Raw genomic sequence first — 25,308 nt, forward strand, 5'->3', positions numbered from 1 at the left:
AACTCGTCCAGTTTACAATCCAACATCATAACCACTTAAACAAGGCACAACTGATGTTCAATTTCTAAGTGTACAGAGCCATGTTACCACTAAATCTGAGGGGTGCAGTGGGGAGTTCCCCTTGTTAGTAAAACAGGCACAGCTGAAATGGTTAAGGAAATAGGATCTACATTTACATCTCTGTTACGTAGTTCTGTCATTTACTTCCTCTCGTGTTATGTTCACTAATTGTCTGCATGAAGAATAACCGTCAGATAAAAATCCATGTGAACTCAGGCATTTCTTATTGTACCCATCATGACAATATGTGTCTGTAGGGGAAAGTAGCATGTTGCTCGATACTTTTTGTGTGTACATTCTTCAACTTTTAACAATAAATCTATCACTGATGCACAACACCACAACACCAGTCTCATAGCATCTGTCACTAGAGTTTGATGAGCACCTTCTGCAGTGCTGAGACAGTGTAGCTATATCTTTGTTAGTTTTTTAGCTCTTAAGGATGACACTGTCCAAAAACTTAGTGACAATTTAAATCCCCCTGCGGGTTCGGGGGTTAGAATAGGCCCGCAGTATTCCTGCCTGTCGCAAGAGGCGACTAAAAGGAGTCTCAAACTTTTCGGCCTTATATGATGGTCCCCTGTTGGGTTTGACCTCCATCTCTCAAAATTTTCCGAAGAGTGAGCCGATTGGGGAAGGGCGCCTTACTTGGTGCATTGTGTCCATCTTGCGATCAGACCTTTCGCCAGCTTATACACCGTTGAACTGCAGTCCTGTCCGCTCTCCATCTCTTGGGCATGACTCTTTTTCTGCATGCAGATAACATCTTGCACTGTGCAGTGCCTCTTTCTGCACCGACGGCGACCATGGACCACATGTTACCTAACATCCAGCATGGTAGCCAGTCCGTTGTGGTGGGGCCGCCATGTACCCTGTTGGTTGTAGCCCCCTGACAACACAGGGATCGCTCTACTGATGCCTGCGCCGTTAACTCCCCACGTATGCCAAGGAGTAGATGCCTATCCTCCTGGGGTATCGGGACTCCCGGCAACGGCCATCCTGCCAGGATTGCTCTTGCCGTGGCTGGGTGGCGCCCGTGGGGAGGGCCCTTGGTTGGAGTAGGTGGCATCAGGGCGGATGACCAGCAATGAAGCGTGGTACATCGTCTCTCGCTGGTGGCCAGCCGCCAGCAGTCTCTAAGCGTTCTTGGGCTCAGTTTAATGCTCAGAAGTACGATCCGAAAACGTTCCCCTCCCTGGCCACACCGTGGGAGGAATGTAAGTCTCAGGATGGCAGTAGCAGTTATTCGCCCCGCTTCTTAGTTTGTACGAGGGTTGATGGGGAGTCTTTTCTCTCCACAAAGCCTCAGTTCTTCATCGAGCATTTAGAGGACAAGTTTGGGGAGGTGGAGGGCTTGTCAAAAATGCGCTCTGGGTCAGTCCTGATACAAATGGCATCCTCTGCCTAGTCACGACGGTTACTCGCTTGTGACAAGTTGGGGGATGTTGCCGTTTGCAGTCTGATGAAGAGCTGCGCGCCAATTTAGAGCGCCGAGGTGTACATTTCGTCCGGCGCGTTCATCGGGGTCCGAAGGAAAATCAGATTGCTACCGGTGCCTTCATCTTGGTCTTCGAAGGGGATACATTACCGGAAAAAGTCAAGGTGATGGTCTACTGATGTGACGTTCAGCCCTATATCCCTCCCCCGATGCGGTGCTTTAAGTGCTGGAAGTTCGGCCATATGTCTTCTCGCTGCACTTCCAGCCTCACATGCCGAGGTTGCGGACACCCATCACATCCCAATACTCCATGTGCCCCGCCTCCCATCTGTGTCAACTGCGGGGAGCACCATTCACCTTGCTCGCCAGACTGCTGAATTTTCCAGAAAGAGCGTAAAATCATGGAATACAAGACCCTGGACCGACTAACCTATAGTGAGGCCAAGAGGAAATACGACCGACTCCATCCTGTGGGAATGACATCTTCCTACGCTGCTGCTACAACACCTGTGCTAGCCCCGTCTGTTTCTCCAATTGTGGCCGGATCGACGAGTAGCACAACTCCTCCTGCCCCCTCGCCAGTGGGGGGCTCTACCCACCGCGTTGCTCCTGCGCCACCTACCTCAGGAGCAACACCATCCCACCCATCAGGGACATCCGTCCCCACTTCTAAGCCGGAGAAGTGTCCAACTTCTTCGGCTTCTCACGCTCGCAAGGGGTCCCTTGGGTCCCTCCCTTCCCAGGTTTCCGCCAGCGAGAAGCCTGACGACCGACAATGGCGTAAGTGCCCGCAATCAGCTGGTCGTAGGGCTTCACGATCCTCCTCCGTCCCGGAGACTGAATCGATGAAGCCCTCCCAGCCGGTGCGACCCAAGGAACGGCGTGAGAAACCCAAAAAGAGCTCTCAGCTCAAGGAACTCGCGGTGGCAGCCATCCCACCGCAACCTTCCAGCTCTGCGTCTGAGGATGCGGTGGAGATGCTGGCGTCTGCTGAGGATCCCGATCTCGCCGGTCCATCAGACGCCATGGAAAGCACTATCACAGGTGCTAAATCGGAGGCAGCAGGTGACCCAGCGGCGTAATCTCCCTTCCCAGTCCCGTCAAGCCTTTCTCAGCCATGGACAACACCATCCTCCAGTGGAACTGCAGCGGTTTCTTCCACCATCTAGCTGAGCTCCATCAACTTATCAGCCTTCACCCTTTCCTCTGCATTGCTCTGCAGGAAACTTGGTTTCCGGCAATGCGAACCCCCGCCCTCTGTGGCTGTTGGGGTTGTTATAAGAACCGGGCAGCTTATGAAAGGGTGTCTGGTGGCGTCTGCATCTATGTCCTGAACTCTCTTCACAGTGAGTCTGTACCTCTCCACACAGCTTTAGAGGCTGTCGCTGTTCGGGTGTGGACGCCACAGGCTGTTACCGTCTGCAGTCTTTACCTTCCACCGGATGGTGATGTCGCGCAGCATGTCCTGACTGCTCTGATATCTCAATTGCCGCCACCTTTCCTGTTACTGGGCGACTTTAACGCCCATAACTATCTGTCGGGTGGGTCAGTGGCAACAGCTCGAGGCGCCATTGTTGAGCATTTATTGGCGCATCTCGATCTCTTGATCTTAAATGATGGTGCCTTCACACACTTCAGTGTGGCGCATGGCACATACTCCGCCATTGACCTTTCGATCTGTAGCCCTAGCCTCTTACCGTCTGTACAATGGAGAGTGCATGACGACCTTTGTGGCAGTGACCACTTTCCGATCTTTCTGTCACTGCCGCAGCGTCAGTCTTCTGGGCGCCCTAGCAGATGGGCTCTGAATAAGGCTGACTGGGACTTGTTCTCCTCAACAGCCGCTATTGAGCCTCTCTCTACCGATGCCATTGATGCAGTGGTTCAATCGGTCACCACCGGCATCGTTACTGCTGCCGAATCTGCCATTGCCCGTTCTTATGGGTCCCTTCGGCGGCAGACTGTGCCTTGGTGGTCGCCTGAGATCGCTGAAGCGATTAAAGCTCGCCGGGGGGCGCTCCAGTGTCACAAGTGACATCCCTCAGTCAACCACCTTATCGCCTTCAAATGACTGCGTGCGCGAGCCCGCTGCATTATCCGCCAACGCAAGCAGGAGTGCTGGGAGCGGTATGTGTCCACCATTGGCCTCCATGTCACTCCATCGCAGGTCTGAGCCAAGATTCGCTGCCTCTATGGCTATCGGACCCCTGTCAGTGTCCCTGCGCTCTCACTGAATGGAGCAGTTTGTACTGACTCCGACGTCATTGCAAACCGCTTGGCAGAGCACTTTGCTATGAATACCGCTTCTGCCAACTACCCCTTGGGCTTTCGCTCCATTAAGGAGCGGATAGAACGTCGGAGTCTTTCTTTTCGCACTCACCATCCTGAATTGTACAATGTTCCATTCAGTGAGTGGGAATTTCGAAGTGCCCTCGCCGCTTGTCCTGATACTGCTCCTGGGCCAGATAGCATCCACTCTCAGATGCTGAAACGCTTTTCAGTGGACTGCCAGTGACACCTCCTCGATCTTTACAACCGCATTTGGGTCGAGGGTGAGTTTCCATCGCAATGGCGGGAAAGTCTTGTTGTCCCCATTCTGAAACCAGGGAAGAACCCTTTGGAGGTGGAGAGCTACCGTCCCATTAGCCTCAACAACGTTCTTTGCAAGTTGCTTGAACGGATGGTGAGCCGGCAGTTGAATTGGGTACTGGAGTCTCGAGGCCTTCTGGCTCCATCTCAGGGTGGGTTCCGTAAAGGCCGCTCCGCCGCCGACAATCTGGTGAGCCTGGAGTCGGCCATCCGTACTGCCTTTGCCTGCCGTCAGCATCTGGTTGCTGTCTTTTTCGATATGCGGAAGGCGTATGATACGACATGGCGTCATCACATCCTTTCTACGCTTCATGGATGGGGTCTTCGGGGCCATCTGCCGATCTATATCCGCAATTTTCTGTCGTATCGTACCTTCCGCGTGCACGTCGCGGCCTCATATAGTTCCTCCCAAGTCCAGGAGAACGGTGTGCCACAGGGTTCTGTTCTCAGTGTGTGTCTGTTTTTAATAGCTATTAACGGGCTCGCTGCGGCCGTGGGAAATACTGTCTCCGCTTCCCTGTATGCTGACGACTTCTGCCTTTACTACAGCTCTATTGGCATTGCAGCTGCTGAATGTCAGCTACAGGGCGCAATCCGCAAGGCGCAGTCTTGGGCTGTAGCGCATGGTTTTCAGTTTTCCGCAGCCAAGACCTGCGATATGTATTTCTGCCGGCGACGCACTGTTCACCCGGAGCCGCGGCTTTATCTTGACGGCGAGCTTCTTAAAGTGGTGGAGTCACATAGGTTTTTGGGGATGGTTTTTGATGCCCGGTTGACTTGGCTGCCTCATATTCGGCAGCTTAAACAGGCGTGTTAGCGGCATGTAAATGCTATGCGATGCCTGAGCCACACCAGGTGGGGCGCCGACCGATCTACTCTCCTACGGCTTTACCAGTCGTTAATCCAGTCCCGTCTGGACTACGGGAGTCTGGCTTATGGCGCAGCATCCCCATCTGCGTTGCGGGTGCTGGACCCAATCCTCCACAGTGGGATACGCCTTGCCACTGGTGCCTTCCGAACCAGCCCTGTGGACGGCATACTTGTGGAGGCAGGTGTCCCTCCACTGCGGTTACGACCCCAACAATTACTGGCTGCTTATGCTGCCCATGTTTTTAGCTTGCCCGGGCATCTAAATTATCGTGTCCTCTTCCCGCAGTCAGTCGTTCATCTGCCAGAACGTCGGCCCCGGTTGGGTTGTCCGATCGCCGTATGTGTCAGACAGCTTCTTTCCTGGCTTGGGTGTTTCCCTGTTCCACCTCCTTTCCGGGCCCCTCTGCGTACACCCCCATGGTGTGTGCCTCGCCCTTGCCTTCGGCTCGACTTGGCACATGGCTCGAAGGACTCAGTCCCTCCGGAGGTCTTCCGACGCCGCTTTTATTCCATCCTGGCTACGTATCAGGGCTCTGGCGTTGTCTACACCGACGGTTCAATGGATGCTGGTCTCGTCGGTTATGCAGTAACTCTAGGGGACCATTCTGAACAACGTTCGTTGCCGGCTGGCTGCAGTGTTTACACTGCTGAGCTGGTCGCCATCTTTCGTGCCCTAGAGTATATCCGCTCCTGCTCAGGTGAGTCCTTCGTTATCTGTAGCGATTCCCTGAGCGGTTTACGAGCTCTCGACCAGTGTTTCCCTCGTTCTCGTCTGGTGATGGCTATCCAGGAGTCCCTGCATACTCTCGCCCATAGCGGCAGGTCTGTGGTCTTTGTTTGGATCCCAGGCCATGTTGGTATACCCGGCAATGAAACTGTTGACCGCCTGGCGAAAGAGGCCACCAGTGCGCCATCTCTGGAGATTGGCCTCCTGGCAGCTGATTTGTGGGCAGTCTTACACCGCAAAGTTCTCTTGTTTTGGGATGCTGAATGGCACGGTCTGACCACCCCTAACAAACTCCGTGCCGTCAATCACACGACGACTGTGTGGCGGTCATTCATGCGAGCCAACCGCAGGGACTCAGTCGTCCTTTGTCGGCTCCACATTGGCCACACTCGACTCGCGCACAGTTATTTACTGTGTCGTGAGGATCCCCCTCTTTGTCGTTGTGGGGCGTCCTTGACGGTGGTCCATATTTTGTCGGAGTGCGCCCTTTTAACCATGCTCGGGCAGACTTTTGCAATGCCTGACATGCTCTCTGCTCTTTTATCAGATGACTCTGCCATGGTGGACTTGGTTTTGTGTTTTAGTCGTGCAGGGGGTTTTTATCCTTTAATCTGAGTGGTTTTTTTTAAGTGTTGATTCTGGCTTTTAGCCTCTGATTTTAAACTGAGTTTTTAAAGTGTTCTTGGTGGTTGGCTTTTCCTCTTTTTCTCTTCGGTCGGCCAACCACCGTCATACTGTGTGTTTTAATTTGTTTTGTCTGGTCTCTGTCAGAGTATTTCATGTCCTGTTTTGTCTGCTGTCTTTCCTGTTGTTCGTTTTTTATTCTCTTCGCGTGGTTTTAGTTTTTATGGAACAAGGGACCGATGACCATAGTAATCTGGTCCCTTTAATCCCACAAACCATCCAACCAACCAACAATTTAAATCTTGGTTATGGGCGTGTCGACAGCTCGTTGCCTCAACCATATGATGAATGGTTACCATTACTCCTTCCTTTATTTGTATTCCTGTCTGGTTAGTCAACTAATTTTTAATAATTACTTTCTAACTACTTTAATTACTCTTGCTTCATACCTTTATCTGACTTTTAAACAAGTTCTTACTATGAAATAAAAGCTACTTCATGTTCCTGATTTTAAGTCCAGTCTTTCATTGTTGTAGCATAGTTTTGGGAAGTTTTTTTTTTTTTTTTTTTTAATGTTATATGTATTTCTTTCTAAGTTGTCCTCTTTCATGCAGTCAAGTATTGATTAAATAAGAAAAACAACAATAAATATAGCAGACAAGGCAGCATTTGTATCATAATGCTGATGTGGAGGCAGTATATAGGATGCACTTGTAGTGTTTCAAAGTATCACTAAGTATGCTTAATTCCCCTATGTAACATAGCTGAAACATTTTAAGAGCCTTAAATAACATATTCACATGGTTTCTGCAAAATAACTTAAGTTTACCTCAGAGTTGTTTATTTCTTTTGTTATACATCGCTCAACTACTCAGTAAAGAAATATTTGCCTTTCACTTGCAGGCAACTATTTGAAATTTATGAATCTCTTTATAATGCTTCATTGGACCGCATGAATGATGTTATAAAGGCTGCCATCAATATGTGCACTGGAGTCTACATTTGTGTTGGCTTCTTTGGATATGTTGCATTTTGTACCCAGAATTTTACAGGTGAGTTTGTGAGATTATTTTTTTGAACATTTGTAAATTTGTGGTTCCACTGAGTCTTAAAGTCATTGTGAATGTTTATGATGTGGAAAGAGAGTAAGCTACTCACCAAGTGGCAGCTGTTGGAAACTTACAGAAAAGCATAAAATTGCTATCTTTTGGAATCGGGAAATTATTATTTTACCATTAAAGAAGAAGGAGTTTGAGGAAGAAAGACTGGTGAGGCTTAAGGATATAAGAAATGTCACAGGATTAAGTTACGTGTGACCCCGGGTCAAAGGAGGATTACCACAGAGGATAGGAGAGAAACATTTATTTATTGTTCCCTTTCAGCTTGTCCATTAAGTTTAACTTGACCTACCAGCTCTTGGCAACTTTTTTTGTTATAACTTTTGCTATATACTTAAGCCTTACCAGTCTCTTTTCTTCTAACCATTTTCGTCTCTTTGGCCAGATAAAGGAGCTGCTGATCCCAAAAGCTAACACTTTTATGCCTTTCTACATGTTTTAATCTGCTATCAGTTCGTGAATAGGTTTTTCTCTATCCATATTATAAATATTTAGAACCAACAGACTGTTTACAAAGGAATTCTGTGCACTTAATTTCAAAACCTTAAAACTTTTTAAAATGCGCATTTTAACTGAATGAAGGTCCTAGCTTTAATGTTATTTTTCATAACATATGTACATTTAAGAATTTTTTTACCCTTTTCTTACAGGCAACATACTTATGAGTTTTGCACCTACAACTTCAAGTGAGATTTTCAAATTGGGATTTGTCCTGTCTGTGGCTGTAAGCTTCCCACTTGTCATCTTCCCTTGCCGTGCCAGCCTCTACTCTTTACTGTTTCGCAGGGTTAGTATTTGTATAATCAATTAATGAAAATCAGATGTTTTTCAATACTGTGCAGTAACATTGCAGTAGCTTCTCGTAATCTGCAGTATGTGATAACTGTATAGCCTTCCCCACTACCCCTCTTTCTTCCTTCTTCCCTCCCTCCCTCTCTCCCTCCCCCCTTCCTTTTCCTCCCTCTCCTCCTCTCACCACCCTGTATTCCTTTTTTTAAAGTCTAAATATTGAATTGTTTTGAGAAACCTCCTGTGTAATGTATACCACCATTTTGTAGCTACATCTTACATCATATACAGGAATTGATAGTTTGCATATGTATTTATCTGTTAGGAGGTATGGTGTAGAATATATTATCTAAAAAATAGCCAGCTTTTTCTACTGACTGTAATTACACTTTAAAATGTGCCAAACATTGTCTTTGATTAGGATCTAAATTATTGATACATGTTGAAGGAAATTTTTAATATTTGCACAAGGCATTCAGATTTATGTTTTTAATGATTTCTCTTAATCACCTCATAGGAATGTGGGATTGGTTCCCTTAAATGATTTATAGCTGATTTCCATTCCTATCTTTATTCCACTTTTCTAGTGCTGTCACCTGTAAAAGCCATGATATCAATAGGTGGGTGAGCTCTTTAACATTCCTCCCTTTGAAATTCGTATATTTGTTTGCAGCTCACCACAGGTATACAACATTTCTTTAAAAAAAAAAAAATTCTCATGTTTCTCAAGACATTTGTTCATTCCTCTTCTTTTCTTGTATGTGTTGTTTATAGTATTATGAAAGTTATGGAAACAATGGGGCAAGTTTATAGTAGCAGGTTACATCAATATTAATTGTTGATATTGGCTATTTTGAGTGTGGAGGAAACAAAGTAATGTTATTTTCACTTAATAATGTTCTTTCATATTGTGTAATACTCCTGTAATTTCTCTATTTTGTAGGCCATAGTATACCATGAGGGTGCTAGCAGTCATATTCCAGAAAATCGATTCAAATGGATCACAATTTTTCTAGTCGGTGCGTCACTTGGTGTTGGACTTCTTATCCCTAACATAGAGCTTGTGTTGGGCATTGTTGGATCAACAATAGGTGTTCTCATCTGCGTGATCTTTCCTGCTGCTGCCTTCATCAGAGTTTCACCAAAGGCTTCCAGTGAAAGACTTGCAGCACAGGTATGTTAATACCAACGAAATTTGATTATGCACACAAAATGCTGTTACTTCATATTACCACTTGTCTGCAGAATAATAATAATAATAATAATAATAATAATAATAATAATAATGGCAGAAGTGAGGCTGTAAGGGTGGGTTGTGAGCCATGCCTGAATGACTCAGATGTTAAAATGTTTGCTCATGAAAACCAAAAAAATATTTCCATATAGCACTTTACAGTATTTGGAAACCCGTAGTAACTTTCTTCCACTAAAATGTTTCTTCTTTCTTTTTTTTTCCTCATGTGATAGTCATGACTGCTTTATGTCTTGTAGTGATGAATATGTCTATTATGTTATTTTGAAAGAATATTATGAAAAGGAAAGTTGCCACTCACGATCTAGCGGAGATGCTGAGTCGCAGATAGGCACAACACACTGCCACAGTGTGGCAGTCGCGCGCGCGCGTGTGTGTGCGTGTGTGCGTGTGTGCGTGTGCGTGTGTGCGTGTGTGCGTGTGTGCGTGTGTGCGTGTGCGCGTGTGCGTGTGTGCGTGTGTGCGTGTGTGCGTGTGTGCGTGTGTGCGTGTGTGTGTGTGTGTGTGTGTGTGTGTGTGTGTGTTTTAGACGAAGGCATTACTGGCTGAAAGGTTTATTTGTGACCGTCTTTTTGTTATGCATATCTGCAACTCACTTTCTCCGCTATATGGTGCATTATGCTATGTTCTCTTTTATGGTCATAATTATTTTACAAACATGCACAGTGTTCACAGTTATTGAATTATAGCCAGTAAAATAGCCCCTACAGAATTGATATTCACATACAGTGGCAATTACTCTTAACTTCCGTCTTCTGGAGCCCGTATACTGTATCAGCCTAAACTGCAGATGTCCCACTCCAAAACTCAATCCTATGTTGCATGTACGAGTGGATTAATCTGTAGTAATTAGTTGTATGGCAAGAGGAGATATTGTGCTTGTGTGTGTAACTTTGTGAATAGGAAATATTTCTATATACAGTTGTGAAAATCTGTATGGAAACCACATTTAGACTGATCAGTGGTACAGATGTAAAAATTTAATTCTCTAATTGTGAGTCCATTTCCCTAGGGGCACACATTGATTTTTTCATGTTATTTTTTTTTCTTTTCTTTGTCTGTGTTGCTCTTTAATGTTTATGATTAATCTTTTTTTAGATATATCATTTATCATGATTGACTGACTTAACTAGTAATTTGTACCACAGGTTTTTCTGTTGAGTTGCCAGATGTTTTGTGTATTTGGTTCTATTCTTACAAGTAATTAGTAATTTTTTAGCTGATCAGATTAAAAGGTAATCAGTAGGCTTAGTTCAAAGTTATTTGTTCATTGACCTGCAACACATACATCAAAAAAAGTTTTGCATCACCACGGTTCCCAGAACTCTGGAAGATAGACGTTGACTGTGGATATTGTATCAGACACAGTCCCTTTGACTTTTCAGAGATGTCACTAAACCTGCCCTAAGATGTAGACAACCATGCATGAGCAGTACCTATTACCATATTACTTGAATCTAAGCCACACTTTTTTTTCCGGTTTTTGTAATCCAAAAAACCGCCTGCGGCTTAGAATTGAGTGCAAAGTAAGTGTTCTGAAAAATGTTGGTAAGTGCCGCCACAACTAACTTCTGCCGTCGAATATACGTAGCGCTACACAGGCATTCTTTGCAGGCACAAAGAAATACTGGCGCCAAAACCTCTGCGTCCCGCCCCGAGTTTCAACCACTGCATTTTCATACATTATCCAATGAAGTAAATACAAATTCCATATTGTTCCTCTTCGAATGTAGCAGCATTTCAATGTACTACGAAAATCTGACTGGCAAGACTGTTTGGGATGTTTGTCAATATGGCCAACTCTACGTTCTGAATTTTTTCCTACCTGTGAGAAGAAATGGTTGCTAATGGGAACTTTTATGAATTGTAAATCACATGCAGTATTCTCTTCACCATAAGAATAATACGAATATAAACATTTTGGTATGTATTCTTTCGTTTTTGCTGTTATCTCATTTAAATCCTGTCTGCCCAGTAAACTACGAAACTTGGGTGAGACAACAGCAAACGCAGAAGAATATACACATCATGTCATGTTTATATTCTTATGCCTAATAGTGATACAGTCAGAAATGAAGCATGGCAATTGACTAAATTTTTAAATCTAAGATGACTCTAATTCTGTGCAGAATGTAATGTACTAAAGAGGCGTGTGCAAAGATTTTCAAACGGAGAAAATTTTTTGCTAAACTCTCGTTCAGAACATCATCTATCATACACAGTCTATTATTTGGTTCTTGTGATCATTATCAAAGAAAGCAGCAGTACTTTGGCAACTGTGTAGGTAACAACAAATAGCAGTCTCTTGCCATTGTTTCGTTAGTGAGATGATTCTCTCTCTCTCTCTCTCTCTCTCTCTCTCTCTCTCTCTCTCTCTCTCTCTCTCTCTCTCTCTCTCTCTCTTTTCAATTGTAAGTGGTGGTAGCATGCACAAAACCAAGCCATACCGTGAGCGGCAACAGGCCGTAAACACTAATTATCAGAATGCGACAAACAATGCATGACACAGTACAGTAATGCATTTTCAGCTTAGAGTGACGTAAACACCTATAACAAAGAGAACAGCACTTATCAGATCAAAGAAAAATAAGCAATCAATTCAAACCAGATGAAGAACATGAAAAAGGAAGGGTACCCGTATAAATACAGACGGAGCACCTGACGCATAGCAATGGCTACCTGGTAAAGCTTAACTGCTAAGCTTACGACTTGAACCAAACTACTGCAGTAGCTGTATCGTCATTCATTCGACCTAAATTGTGTCTCATATTACAATGGACCAACTTTGTGTTGATTTGGAGGTGCGGCCTAAAACTTTTCTCTCCCCTTGAATTTTGAGTCTCAAATTTCAGGTGCGGCTTAGATTCGGGAAATTTTTTTTTCCTTGATTTCGAGTCTCATTTTTTAGGTGCGGCTTAGATTCGAGTGCGGTTTAGATTCGAGTAAATATGGTAGATGGAGGGGATCTGACAGGCTAGCAGTTGCAGTCATTCCACCAGGAAGGAGGTACACGGCTCGTGATGTCTGCAGTTCAACCATGTCTAGATGGTCAATACTGCAGTTCAATTGCATCCGAATTGTTACTTTGTGCCAGGAAGGGCTCTCAACAAGAGAAGTGTCCAGGTGTCTCGGAGTGAACCAAAGAGATGTTGTTCGGACACGAAGGAGATACAGAGAGGCAGGAACTGTTGATAACATACCTCGCTCAGGCTGCCCAAGGGCTACTACTACACTGGATGACCACTACCTACAGATTATCCCTCAGAGGAACTCTGAGAGCAACACCACCATGTTGAATAATTCTTTTTGTGCAGTCACAGGAACTTTTGTTGCGACTCATACTGTGCGCAATGGGCTGCAATGTGTGCAACTTCACTCCTGACATCCATGGCGAGGTCAGTCTTTGAAACCATGATACCATGCAGTGCGGTACAGATGGGCCCACCAACATGCCAAATGGACCACTCAGGATTGGGATCACGTTCTCATCACTGATGAGTGTCGCACATGCCTTCAACCAGACAATCATCGGAGATGTGTTTGGAGGCAACCCAGTCAGGCTGAATGCTGAAGACACATTGTCCAGCGAGTGCAGGAAGGTGGAGGTTCCCTGCTGTTTTGGGGTTGCATTATGTGGGGCTGACGTACGTCGCTGTGGTCCTGGAAGGTGCTGTAATGGCTGTACAATACATTAATGCCATCCTCCGGCCGATAGTGCAGCTATATCGGCAGCATATTGGTGAGGCATTTGTCTCCATGGATGACAGTTCGCACCCCCATCGTGCACTTCTTGTGAATGACTTCCTTCAGGATAACAACATCGCTCGACTAGAGTGGCCAGCATGTTCTCCAGACATGAACTCTATCAAACATGGCTGGGATAGATTGAAAAGGGCTGTTTATGGACAATGTGACCCACTTACTCCTCTGAGGGATCTACGCCGAATCGCCATTGGTGAGTGGGACAATCTGGACCGACACTGCCTTGATGAACTTGTGGATAATATGCCACGACGAAAACAGGCAGGCATCAGTGCTAGAGGACGTGCTACTTGGTATTAGAGGTATTGGTGTGTACAGCAATCTGGACTACCACCTCTGAAGGTCTCGGTGTATGACTGTACAACATGCAATGTACAGTTTTCATGAGCAATAAAAAGGGCAGAAATTGTGTTTATGTTGATCTCTTTTTCCAATTTTCTGTACAGCTTCCAGAACTCTCAGAACTGAGGTGATGCAAAACTTTTTCTGATGTGTGTACATTGCATGAGCCAAAATGCAGCCTCACAGTGAATGCTGTTCTTGAACATGGGATGAGTTGGTTGACATTTGTAAATAGCTGGAAATCACCTTGAGTACCCTGTACCTGTGATATCAGTACCAAAGGTACCTTGAGTACTATCCTCTTCTGTGGAACCTGTCTCTGCCGCAGGAAGTATAGAATCTGTCATTATTCATCCACTTGACTGTGAGTAGTGGTAGGTTTCAGTGCTAGGCTTAGGTGTCCTGTACAGGGTGGATTGGAAGTAGGAAGGATTTGGGGTATTATTCCGATCCCCTTAATCAATTTTGAGGTGCTCTCTTTAAGTGAAACTGAGACAGTGGGACTCACTTCACCTGTTCTGTCTGATGTTAAGAGGAGACAAATGCAAAAGGGTAAGGATCTGTTAATCATTGGCAGTTCAGACAAACAATGGTATCCCTTATGGAAATGGCAGCAAGAGACGGAAAAGGAAACTTAAGTGCATTCAGTGTGTATATCTGGGGGCTTCATTCAACATGTTGAAAAGGCTGTTCTGGCAGCCATTGAGGGAACAGGGTGCAACCAGCTGCAGATTGTGGCACACATTGGAACAAATGATGCCTGTCATCTGGCCTCAGAGGTCATTCTTGGGTCATTCCAGCATCTGGCAGAGAAGGTTGAGAAGTCCAACTTTCTGCATAGAGATTTAATGAAGCTCACAGTTCGCAGCATTACACCCAGAACTTATCATAGCTTCTTGTTTCTGAGTCGAGGGAAAGGGCTGAACCAGAGACTGCGAAGGTTCTGTGCCAGTCTAGGCTGTGACTTCCTGGAGTTGCACTGTAGGGTTGAGAATGGTAGGGTCACCACAAATGAGTCAGGTGTGCAGTACACATCGGAGGCTGCTACTTAGGTAACTGACTGTGTGTGAGGAGCATACAAGGATTTTTTTAGATTAGGGGACTCTGCATCCAATCTAGATAACAATAGCTGTAGGAAACACAGAAGTGTCAGTGTAAAATAGAAAGAAATGCTTCCAAGATGTGAGAGTATTAAACTCTTAATGGTTAACTGCCACAGCATTCGCAATGAAGTACCAGAGTTCAAAATGCTCCAGAAATGCAGTGAAGCTCACATAACCTGAAGCACAGGAAGCTTGTTGAAACCTGCAATTTATAGCAGTGAGACTTTTGGGGAAAATTTAACTATATTGAAAGGGTATGCTAATGGGAAATGGAAATGTTTCAGTAGACAAGACAGCCAAATCCAATGAGAAAGAAATTGAGGCTGCACGTGAGATTGTTTGGGTAACACCCGGTATCAGGTGTGACGTAAAATGATAACTGGAGCCTTCTATCGCCCATCAGACTCTTCTCCTGATGTGACCAAAAAGAAAACCTCAGTTCACTGCTTGTAAGTTTCCCAATCATACTGTACTCATTGGTGGAGACTTAAATTATCCAGCAATCAATTGTGGAAATTGCAGTTTTATTATCGGTGGGCAGTCAATCCGTAAAAACTGTTAGTGGCGCCAAAGTTAAGTGTCTTGTCCCTAGGAAATGAGACAGGAACTGAAATTGAGGGTAGCAAAGCAAAAGCTGAAATACTTAAATCTCTTTTCAAATTATCCCTTCTAGGGAAAATTGTGGAGAACTGTCCTAATTTAATCCTTGTAGCACTGGAAACATGAGTGAAATAAGAGTTAGTGTAGTTGAAGCTCCAGGACCCAATGCAGGGTGTGTATGGGGACAAGGAAAAAAAATTCCCAGATTTTTCCCAGATATTCCATTTAAAAAATATGCCTTTTCCTGGGTGAGAATACACTTTTTCTGTGCTAAGTGACAATAGGTTTTCCGTAGATTTTCCCTCTGAACTGTAAAACTTATCAATCCCTTGAATGGCTAACGTTTTGTACACTTGCGTACAACTTCCCGGAGGGAAGGGGGGGGGGGGGGGGGAAGACGGGAGAGAAGTTTTGGAAAGACCTTTGATTTGCAGCAACATATATGCTGCATATTTTCGTATTACGAAAGTATAAATTCGAATTGCACCAAATACAGCGGGTTAGTTTCCGGAGCGTTGAAACCGTGATTGCGATGTCCTTTTGTAATTCAATCGTATCTCATGCCATGTGATCTCGCCAGCCTATGACAGCAGATATTCAGAGCATAGGACATGTGTTATAGCCAGCAAATAGCGTTTACATTAATATACGTAGTATAGCTACAAGAAAAGCTAGGCTTTCACATATGATTAACAAGCTGCAACAGAAGCTAAGCTTTCTCATGTAATATTGATCTTTTTTGTGTCTGGTCTTCTGGGCTCAAAATTCTTGTAAGTAGCTGGTCTTCAAAGTGTTCAGTTTTAAACGCTCTGTGATTTAGAAATTCAGCCTACTTTCTCACACGTAACATAATTCATCTTTCATGAAAAGATTCATTTTGAAAGTAATGCTTTTCGAACCATCGTTTGCAATACTGTTCGGAGATGGTTAGAAATAGGTTTGATTTAGTTGTTGCCATAAAGCGCCAGAAAATGGGCATTATTGCGCGTGTGCAGCTGCAGTGGTGTAGGAAACCCTCATTTTCATACGTATAAAGCACTAAGAGAGCTTACATTACTCCATAAAAGAAACAGGGCCTCAGAGGATACTCCCCAGAGCATTGGAATTTTGTAAACCATACTAAAATTCATAATTCAGCTTGAAGTGCACATTGGTTTTTTCCAGATTCACAGTGAAGTAGGTCCCATCTGATATTAAGCTTTTCAGTGTGGTTTTTGGGATGCAAATTTTCTTGGAGTACTAGTACTGTATGATCTCATTTTTGGTTCTTTATTGTGGCATAATGCCATACATAGCAGAAGATAACGCAAACATGGGTTACGTGGAGACCAACCCCTCCTCAATACAACTGAGAAAACTCTGTGCATGCGCGAATTTGGCAGTTAGAGCGGGCGAGAAAATTTTTTCCCATTTGCATATGGCTGCTTGCTGCTACTGCCGATAAAGCTAACAGCCACATTTCATCTAGCAGGAAGCAGGAGAAGGTACTGCTCATATGCGAGTCAACTGCGCATTCGCATGAGCCCACTGGCAACTGGTCAAATGAACCTAATGTGAACAGTTGTGATGTCACGCTCATAGCAAGCAATTTATTGTCTTCGCCCAACAGCCTTTGACATATTTTTGCTATTTGCAGACACTTGTGCGTGCACGGTAATGGCACATTTCCTTTGCTAATAAAGATTTTTTTCCCTCGTTTATATTTTATTGCTGCAGTATCATTCTCCACTAGCAGGATACAGTAACATTCTTTGCCATAGAATCGATTCTTACCAGTCAAAATTACAAAAATTTAACTTAAAGCTAAAACAATGGAAAAATTCCCGGGTTTTTCCCGGATGAAAAAATTCCCAGGGTTTTTCCAGATTTCCTGGTTGTCCCGGGTCGTATACACCCTGTAATGGAATCCCTGTCATATTCTACACTGAATTTGTGGCTGTGTTAGTCCCTATTCAAGCTATAATCTGTCATAGATCCCTCAAACAAGAAACCTTGTCCAGTAGTTAGAAAAAAAGCACAGATCACACTTGTTTGCAAGAAGAGTAGCAGAAATGAGCCACAAAACTACAGTCCTGTATCCTTGACATTGATTTGTTGTAGAATCTAAGAAAAAATTCTGAGCTCAAACATGATGAGGCATCTCAAACAGAATGATCTTTTCCATGACAACTAACAAGAATTCCAAAAACATCTATGTGTAAAACCCAGCTCACACTTTCCTCACATTACGTACTGAAAGTTTTGGATTGAGGCAGTCATATAGATGCAGTAGTTATTTATTTTTGTAAAGCATTTGACTCAGTACCACACCTATGCTTATTGTTAAAAGTGTAAGGGGCATTCAAAAAGAAATGAACTGGACTCTGGAATGTGCAAACCGATGACAGGAGGGTAATATCGTGGCTTGTGTAATGAGGTGTGGTTCCGACTAGAGTGTGGAAGCTCACAGCTCGTCACCAGATGGCACGCTTGCATGTCACGTGACTATGCAGAGCTAGCAGCAGCGTGCATCAATCGTCTAATGCTGCTAGTTGCGTTGCGGACAGTGGCACGGAGGCATCAACAGAAGAGCAAAGAGGTGTTGTTCGTTTTCTGACGGCAGAAGGAGTAGGAAGAACAGACATTCATCGACAAATGTTACAAGTGTACAGTGAACACCGCATGTCCCTTGCAAGGGTCAAGGCGTGGCACAAGTGCTTCAGGGAAGAATGGGTGTCGTTAGTCAATTATGCACGATCTGGAGCACCACACTGCATTACCGATGACATCGTCCACCTGGTGGATGCACTCATTACCCAGGACTGTCGATTGACAGTGAAAACCATAGCCGCTGTGGTTGGATTGAGAATCGGAAGTGTTCACACCATCATGAACGAACGATTGCACATGTGCAAAGTGTGTGCCCAATGGGTGTCCCACAATCTTCAACCACACCAGGAAGCATGTTGAACGGCCCACTTTCTTGCTCATGCTCGAGAAGGGCTGGCTGGAGATGAGTCATGGTGTCATCACTTCGAACCAGAATCAAAACGACAAAGTCTCCAGTGGAAGCATCCAGGATCACCACCACCAACAAAAGCCAAGGCCATCCACACGAATGCGGCAAAGGCTATGCTGATGTTCTTCTTTGACCAAGTTGGCCCCCTTGTGATTCTCTTACTGCAGCACAAAACAGTGAATGCCCAGCATTACTTGCAAACCTTGACCACCCTTCGCCAAGTGATCAAATCAAAATGACTGGGAAATCCCACCTGTGGGGTCATTCTGCTCCATGACAATGCAAAGTCTCATATGGCTAACACAGTCGCGGCACTCCTGCAGAGATTCAAATGGGAGGTTCTCAGCTACCCTCTGTACAGTCCGGACTTCTCCCTGTGATTACCTCATTTTTTGTTCCCTTAAAAAGGTTTTGAGGGGTAAATGATTCACCTCGGACGACTACATCCAGCTGTACGTGCAGAACTGGTTAACATCGCAGCCCTGGGAATTTTATGAGACAGCCATTCACCACCTTGCGTCACAGTGGGACAATTGTCTCAACAGCCAGTGTCAATACTTCTAACATACAGGTACTGGTATCTGTAATTATGCCTCTGTTTTGTTTCTTTTTGAACAGTCCTTATACAATCATATGGTGTATCAAGTGAAAATTGTGACTAGATTGACAGGTGTGTATGCCCCGGCAAATCCGGGAGAAAGCCTGAGAAATTTTTCATCCAGGAGAATTTTTCATTGTTTCAGTTTTCAGTTAAATTTTTTTAATGGTGACTGATAAAAACTGATACTTTAACAAACAATTTTATACAAGCCCACTACTGCAGAATAATATTGTCACAATAAAACATAAACAAGAGAAAACCACCAAAATAAAACTTAAATTGCAAGAAAGTGTGTCATTTACAACAACAAAACACAGTGCACACTCAAGCATCTGCCTACAGCAAAATGTGTCGGAGGCTTTAGGACGAAAACTATGCAGTGCTTCGTAACAACAAACTGCTTTCGATGAGCGTGATGTCACAGCTGTTTACATCAGTTTCGTTTGATCAGTTGTCAACGGGCTCACAGAATGCATAGAGCTGAAGTCATGTGTGAGCAGTGCCTTCTCCCATTTCTGGCTACTTGAAATGTGGCTGTTAACCACAGAGGACTAAAATATGTTGTTAGTTTCAGCCTTAAGATTTTATTTTATTTCCAAATTTTTGGCATCAAGCTAATCATCATGCAGAACAATGCAGTTAGATTTATTGGCTTGCTGAAGAAACGTGGCTTTTATTAATCTTTTCTTCACAGGCTGTCAATTTATTTGAAACGAAGTGTTTCATTCCACCTACTGGCATGTTTCAACTGTTGGTAGAATTTCAAGTGCACATTTTCATCTTGTGGCATGTATGGCATACTGCCATAATAGAAAACTAAGCCTGAAATAACACAGTACTAGTATTCCAAGAAAATGTTTTGTTTCAAATATATTGACAGAATTTTACGAATCTACCTTTCATGAAACACAATGTTTTTTGATCACAAGGCATAATTCAAAACTTGTCTGCTATGTCCTGTAGGCTTGATGTTATTTCTGAATTTGTGTTGTTTAGTCTTAAATTTACAGAGTGTCATTCTTCGTTAAATTATAGACTGGCGGCACACTGTGTTTTATCATTGTAACTCATTTACCCTGGATTAGAATATAAACTGCCAGTTATAGAGTTTCTTGACTTCACAGAAACCTTGTTGATTTTTTATACCATTTGAAACAGTTGTAAAAAAACTTAATGCCCTTAGTTCTGACATATAAAAACAACAGTTTTATTTTTTTGCAAGAAATTTGTATTCGTACTTACTAGCTTTTTGCAGTGCTGTGTGGACGTAAACCTGACAGGAAATGTTAGAAAACAGTATTGCAGAGTATGAATGAAAAAAGATCTATTTTAAAGCCACCACAAGGGAAAATATTAAGGTACCTTGAGGTGTATAGTCTAGTTTCAAAATGAATATTATTCAGGGACTGCTTTCTTATTTTGCATTCTTTATCCAGGTAGGATATGATAAAATAATTGCCCTAAGTGCACTAACTCTGTAAATCCTCTCCGAACAACATGCTGCAGTGCTGCACATGGTCACGTGATGCCCCACTACACACGAAGTTCCGAACAGAAATGCGACGAAAGGCATATGAACAGAGAAAACACCAAGCACGAGCTTCCTGCTTGCACAGTACCACCTGTTTTCTGGCACTCTCTGATAACTGTTCAAATGGACTTGTTTCTAAACTTTCAAAGTAAATTTCCTTTTATACAAGGTGAATTACATTATATGTGAGAAGGTCCAATGATTTTCTTAAATAAAAGATCATTTGCCTCACATTCAAAACTTAACGCTTTGAGGCTCAGCCACTTAGAAAAATTTTGGGCCCAGAGGACCAGCCATTTCTGTCATTATGTAAAATTTTACTAGCATATTTGTGTTTGATATATCCTAAAGGGTACCACATGTAAAAAGGACCAATATTACTTGTGAAATTTTAGCTTTGCTTGTAGCCATACTATTTTGCATATTAATTTAAATCATTAACTTTTCCTATTTGTGTGTTCACATTACTTAACAGTGATATCTACTGTCATTGGCTGGGGAGACCTCATGACATGAGCTATGATTAATCGTCAATATCATTGAAATTCTGCAATAGCCATGTAACTGAGATGTTATTTTATTTTATTTTGACAACTACCAGTTTTGGAATTACACTATGCCATCTTCAGTCCCCATAAGCATCTCTCAAAATAAATGATATTGTCGTGCAGTGCCATATGTCACTGGATGTTGAGAATTCAGTTTCACAAGTGCTTCATTTGAAGACTTGCTATCAAGCCTTCATAATCTTGGATGCCAGAGGATTCAAATGATGTTTTGTGGAGTATTATTTTTGCAAAAGGTATTCTGAAAGGGAAAATTCCACTGGGTCCAAAAAAAAAAAAGAACAAAAAAAAAAAAAACTTCTTGTAGGGCTGTCAACTTGACTCATTGCAGGTGCTCAGTTAGGCTAAATGGGGTAATGCAGCATTGTGTGTGAAGTCCACATACTTATTGTCTTGTTTGCTGACAATAGGCTGAATTCAGTGTTTCTGCCATAGGCATGTAATTCTCAACATTGATTTTGTAACATGAAATATACAGATCTAGGAAAGGAACATCCCAAATACCAAACCACACACTCAGACAGGCTCATTTTTCTCAATTGTAAATACACTATTTGTCTATTAATGACAATTATAAACAGTTGACAGTCTAAAGAGTCTGGAAAACACCACTATCTGACCATGACATTATAGTCTCCTCCTAGCCTGGATTCAGTGACCTCCGTTGTATGTCACAGGCCCTTGGTGACAGTGCTTGAATCAGGCACAGTTATCTGTGATAACTAATTCATCTTGTTCACTGTCTGGTGTGCAGAACAGTAAGTGAAATGTCTGACCTGGTAGTCTAGTGATGAGGTGCTTGTCTGCAAACCAAGAGGTCATGGGATTGAATCCTGATCAGACAACAGATTTTTTGGGCTGTGTTTTAATGTAACCTCCACCTCTCCATGATGTGAAGAGTCTCCCGAAATTGCATATGGTTCAGATTCCACGTTGAACTGTAGATCCCCTTTTCCTGGTTGGATAAAGATAGATTAAGGACACACAAGTCACCAAAGTGGCGTCCAGTAGAAAGATTTGCTCCAGGCCGTAGAGCCACACCAAATTATTATTATTAGTGTCCGTCTCCGTAGCGCAGCAGTAGCGTTTCCGTCTGCCACACAGTGGGCCTGAGTTTGATTCATGGCAGGGGACTGGGTGTTGTGTGCCCTTCGTCATTTTATCGTCATTGACCCGTGAGTTGCCAAAGACTTGCAATACGGTGGCCGAACTCCCCCGCATGGGGCTTCCCGGTCAACAATGCCATATGCCCATTTCATTTCATTATTATTAGTTGTTGTAGTGGTGAAACCTTGATAACAACTGGTATCGCCTATGGGGTGTAGTGGTCTTCCATAACTGCATCTTGATATAGGTCAAGATTGAGCAGCTTTAGGCTGATTTAACTACCAAAGCAGAGTGTAAAGAATGAGAAGGAGAAAGTTTTCTCATCTACTGTTGATGACAAGGTTAGGAAAGACTTAAGAATGAAAATGTAGCGTAACAAAAGCAATTTCATAATTAATCAGAAGGGAGTTGCTATCTGTTCCCTTGCCTGCCATGATTCCTGAATGTATAGATTGCTCTGTTCTGCCTTAGATATACTCTTCTCTGGTTGATTGCTCATAGAATGCACAATTCACGGCTCAGCTAAGAACTGCAATCTATGCATTGCTCTTGCAACTGATTTACAGTTCTGTGATGTCTCTGGAAACAAGTGTCATGGGGTTAACTTTTCCACTTATTCTAATCAAATGGTGATGTTATAGAAGATGTTTGCACCTATGTACTCAGTCCTGTAATTCTAAATAATATTTAGAGGCAAGTGGGAATCTCCATCTCCTTTTGTGGTTAGATGGATATTAAGCAATACCAAGCACTATGGACTGAACTTAATCTGTTGTTACTTGTTAGCAACCAAATCTTCATTTTGCGATGGTGGCAATGGCTTCTGATGATGACTGTTGTTGTTCACTGCTGACGACTAGCTGTTACTACTGCTCTTGTTCTGGTATCCTTATTGGTACTATGCATGAAAGCACTTATTTTATATCCATTTCCTACTTCCTAGTTGAAAACAAACTCAGTTGCTATTTGAAGACAGTCTCACTTTCACATGTGCTGCTGAATCTTAGAGAAGCTTCTAGGATCATCGATAAGAGCCCACAGGTGAAGAATGATACACAGCTGCCAGACTCTTCTGTAAGGAACTCTTATTCGCACAGCTGGCACTTTTTCCAACCCATTGTGCCGAAATGTGAAATTGTACGTACTTTTACATGTTATCACAGACCTGTCAGCTGCTTAGCCTGTTTATGTAGCAACATTGAGTGAGGCCTAAGGTATTTTTACTGCTACGTAGCATTCATTATAGTTGCTGCCCAACATTCACCACAGGAACTTCCTTAGGTGTATTACAAACAAAAAACAAGCAGTAGCGTTTATGCTTTTTTTGAGGCCCTCAATTTGGACATTTCTCTGTTTCTATTGAGAAACTGACCACATTTGATTCTTGTGTAGTTTCTCACTTGTTTTTGCATGTAGTGTCATGTTTCTCCCATTTGTCCTTTCTCTTATAGCCGTACTGTTACTGGTGACTACTAAAGCTGCATCACAGCTGTAATCTAACTTATCTACATCTACATCTACATCTACATCCGTACTCCGCAAGCCACCTGACGGTGTGTGGCGGAGGGTACCCTGAGTACCTCTATCGGTTCTCCCTTCTATTCCAGTCTCGTATTGTACGTGGAAAGAAGGACTGTCGGTATGCTTCTGTGTGCGCTCTAATCTCTCTGATTTTATCCTCATGGTCTCTTCGCGAGATATACGTAGGAGGGAGCAATATACTGCTCGACTCCTCGGTGAAGGCATGTTCTCGAAACTTCAACAAAAGCCCGTACCGAGCTACTGAGCGTCTCTCCTGCAGAGTCTTCCACTGGAGTTTATCTATCATCTCCGTAACGCTTTCGCAATCACCAAACGATCCCATAACGAAGCGCGCTGCTCTCCGTTGGATCTTCTCTATCTCCTCTATCAACCCCACCTGGTGCGGATCCCACACTGCTGAGCAGTATTCAAGCATTGGGCGAACAAGCGTACTGTAACCTACTTCCTTTGTTGTCGGATTGCATTTCCTTAGGATTCTTCCAATGAATCTCAGTCTGGCATCTGCTTTACCGACGATCAACTTTATATGATCATTCCATTTTAAATCACTCCTAATGCGTACTCCCAGATAATTTATGGAATTAACTGCTTCCAGTTGCTGACCTGCTATTTTGTAGCTAAATGATAAGGGACCTATCTTTCTATGTATTCGCATCACATTACACTTCGCTACATTGAGATTCAATTGCCATTCCGTGCACCATGCGTCAATTCGCTGCAGATCCTCCTGCATTTCAGTACAATTTTCCATTGTTGCAACCTCTCGATACACCACAGCATCATCTGCAAAAAGCCTCAGTGAACTTCCGATGTCATCCACCAGGTCATTTATGTATATTGTGAATAGCAACGGTCCTATGACACTCCCCTGCGGCACACCTGAAATCACTCTTACTTCGGAAGACTTCTCTCCATTGAGAATGACGTGCTGCGTTCTGTTATCTAGGAACTCCTCAATCCAATCACACAATTGATCTGATAGTCCGTATGCTCTTACTTTGTTCATTAAACGACTATGGGGAACTGTGTCAAACGCCTTGCGGAAGTCAAGAAACACGGCATCTACCTGTGAACCCGTGTCTAAGGCCCTCTGAGTCTCGTGGACGAATAGCGCGAGCTGGGTTTCACACGATCGTCTTTTTCGAAACCCATGCTGATTCCTACAGAGTAGATTTCTAGTCTCCAGAAAAGACATTATACTCGAACATAATACGTGTTCCAAAATTCTACAACTGATCGACGTTAGAGATATAGGTCTATAGTTCTGCACATCTGTTCGACGTCCCTTCTTGAGAACGGGGATGACCTGTGCCCTTTTCCAATCCTTTGGAACGCTTCGCTCTTCTAGAGACCTACGGTACACCGCTGCAAGAAGGGGGGCAAGTTCCTTCGCGTACTCTGTGTAAAATCGAACTGGTATCCCATCAGGACCAGCGGCCTTTCCTCTTTTGAGCGATTTTAATTGTTTCTCTATCCCTCTGTCGTCTACTTCGATATCTACCATTTTGTCAACTGTGCGACAATCTAGAGAAGGAAGCACAGTGCAGTCTTCCTCTGTGAAACAGCTTTGGAAGAAGACATTTAGTATTTCGGCCTTTAGTCTGTCATCCTCTGTTTCAGTACCATTTTGGTCACAGAGTGTCTGGACATTTTGTTTTGATCCACCTACCGCTTTGACATAGGACCAAA

At 43.6% G+C, this 25,308-nt stretch overlaps 1 protein-coding gene across 1 annotated transcript in view; it reads left to right on the forward strand.

The window, feature by feature from the left end:
* LOC126354748 (putative sodium-coupled neutral amino acid transporter 10) overlaps window positions 1-25,308 on the forward strand; it is a 96,297-nt gene that overhangs the window by 23,301 nt on the left and 47,688 nt on the right. Inside the window, exons 6-8 of the mRNA XM_050004626.1 lie at window positions 7,212-7,360; window positions 8,077-8,213; window positions 9,159-9,389. Of these exons, the coding sequence (XP_049860583.1) occupies window positions 7,212-7,360; window positions 8,077-8,213; window positions 9,159-9,389 (517 nt within the window). The remainder of the gene's footprint in view (window positions 1-7,211; window positions 7,361-8,076; window positions 8,214-9,158; window positions 9,390-25,308) is intronic.

Source organism: Schistocerca gregaria, chromosome 3 (genome assembly GCF_023897955.1).
Source record: "Schistocerca gregaria isolate iqSchGreg1 chromosome 3, iqSchGreg1.2, whole genome shotgun sequence".
Classification (NCBI taxonomy): domain Eukaryota; kingdom Metazoa; phylum Arthropoda; class Insecta; order Orthoptera; family Acrididae; genus Schistocerca; species Schistocerca gregaria.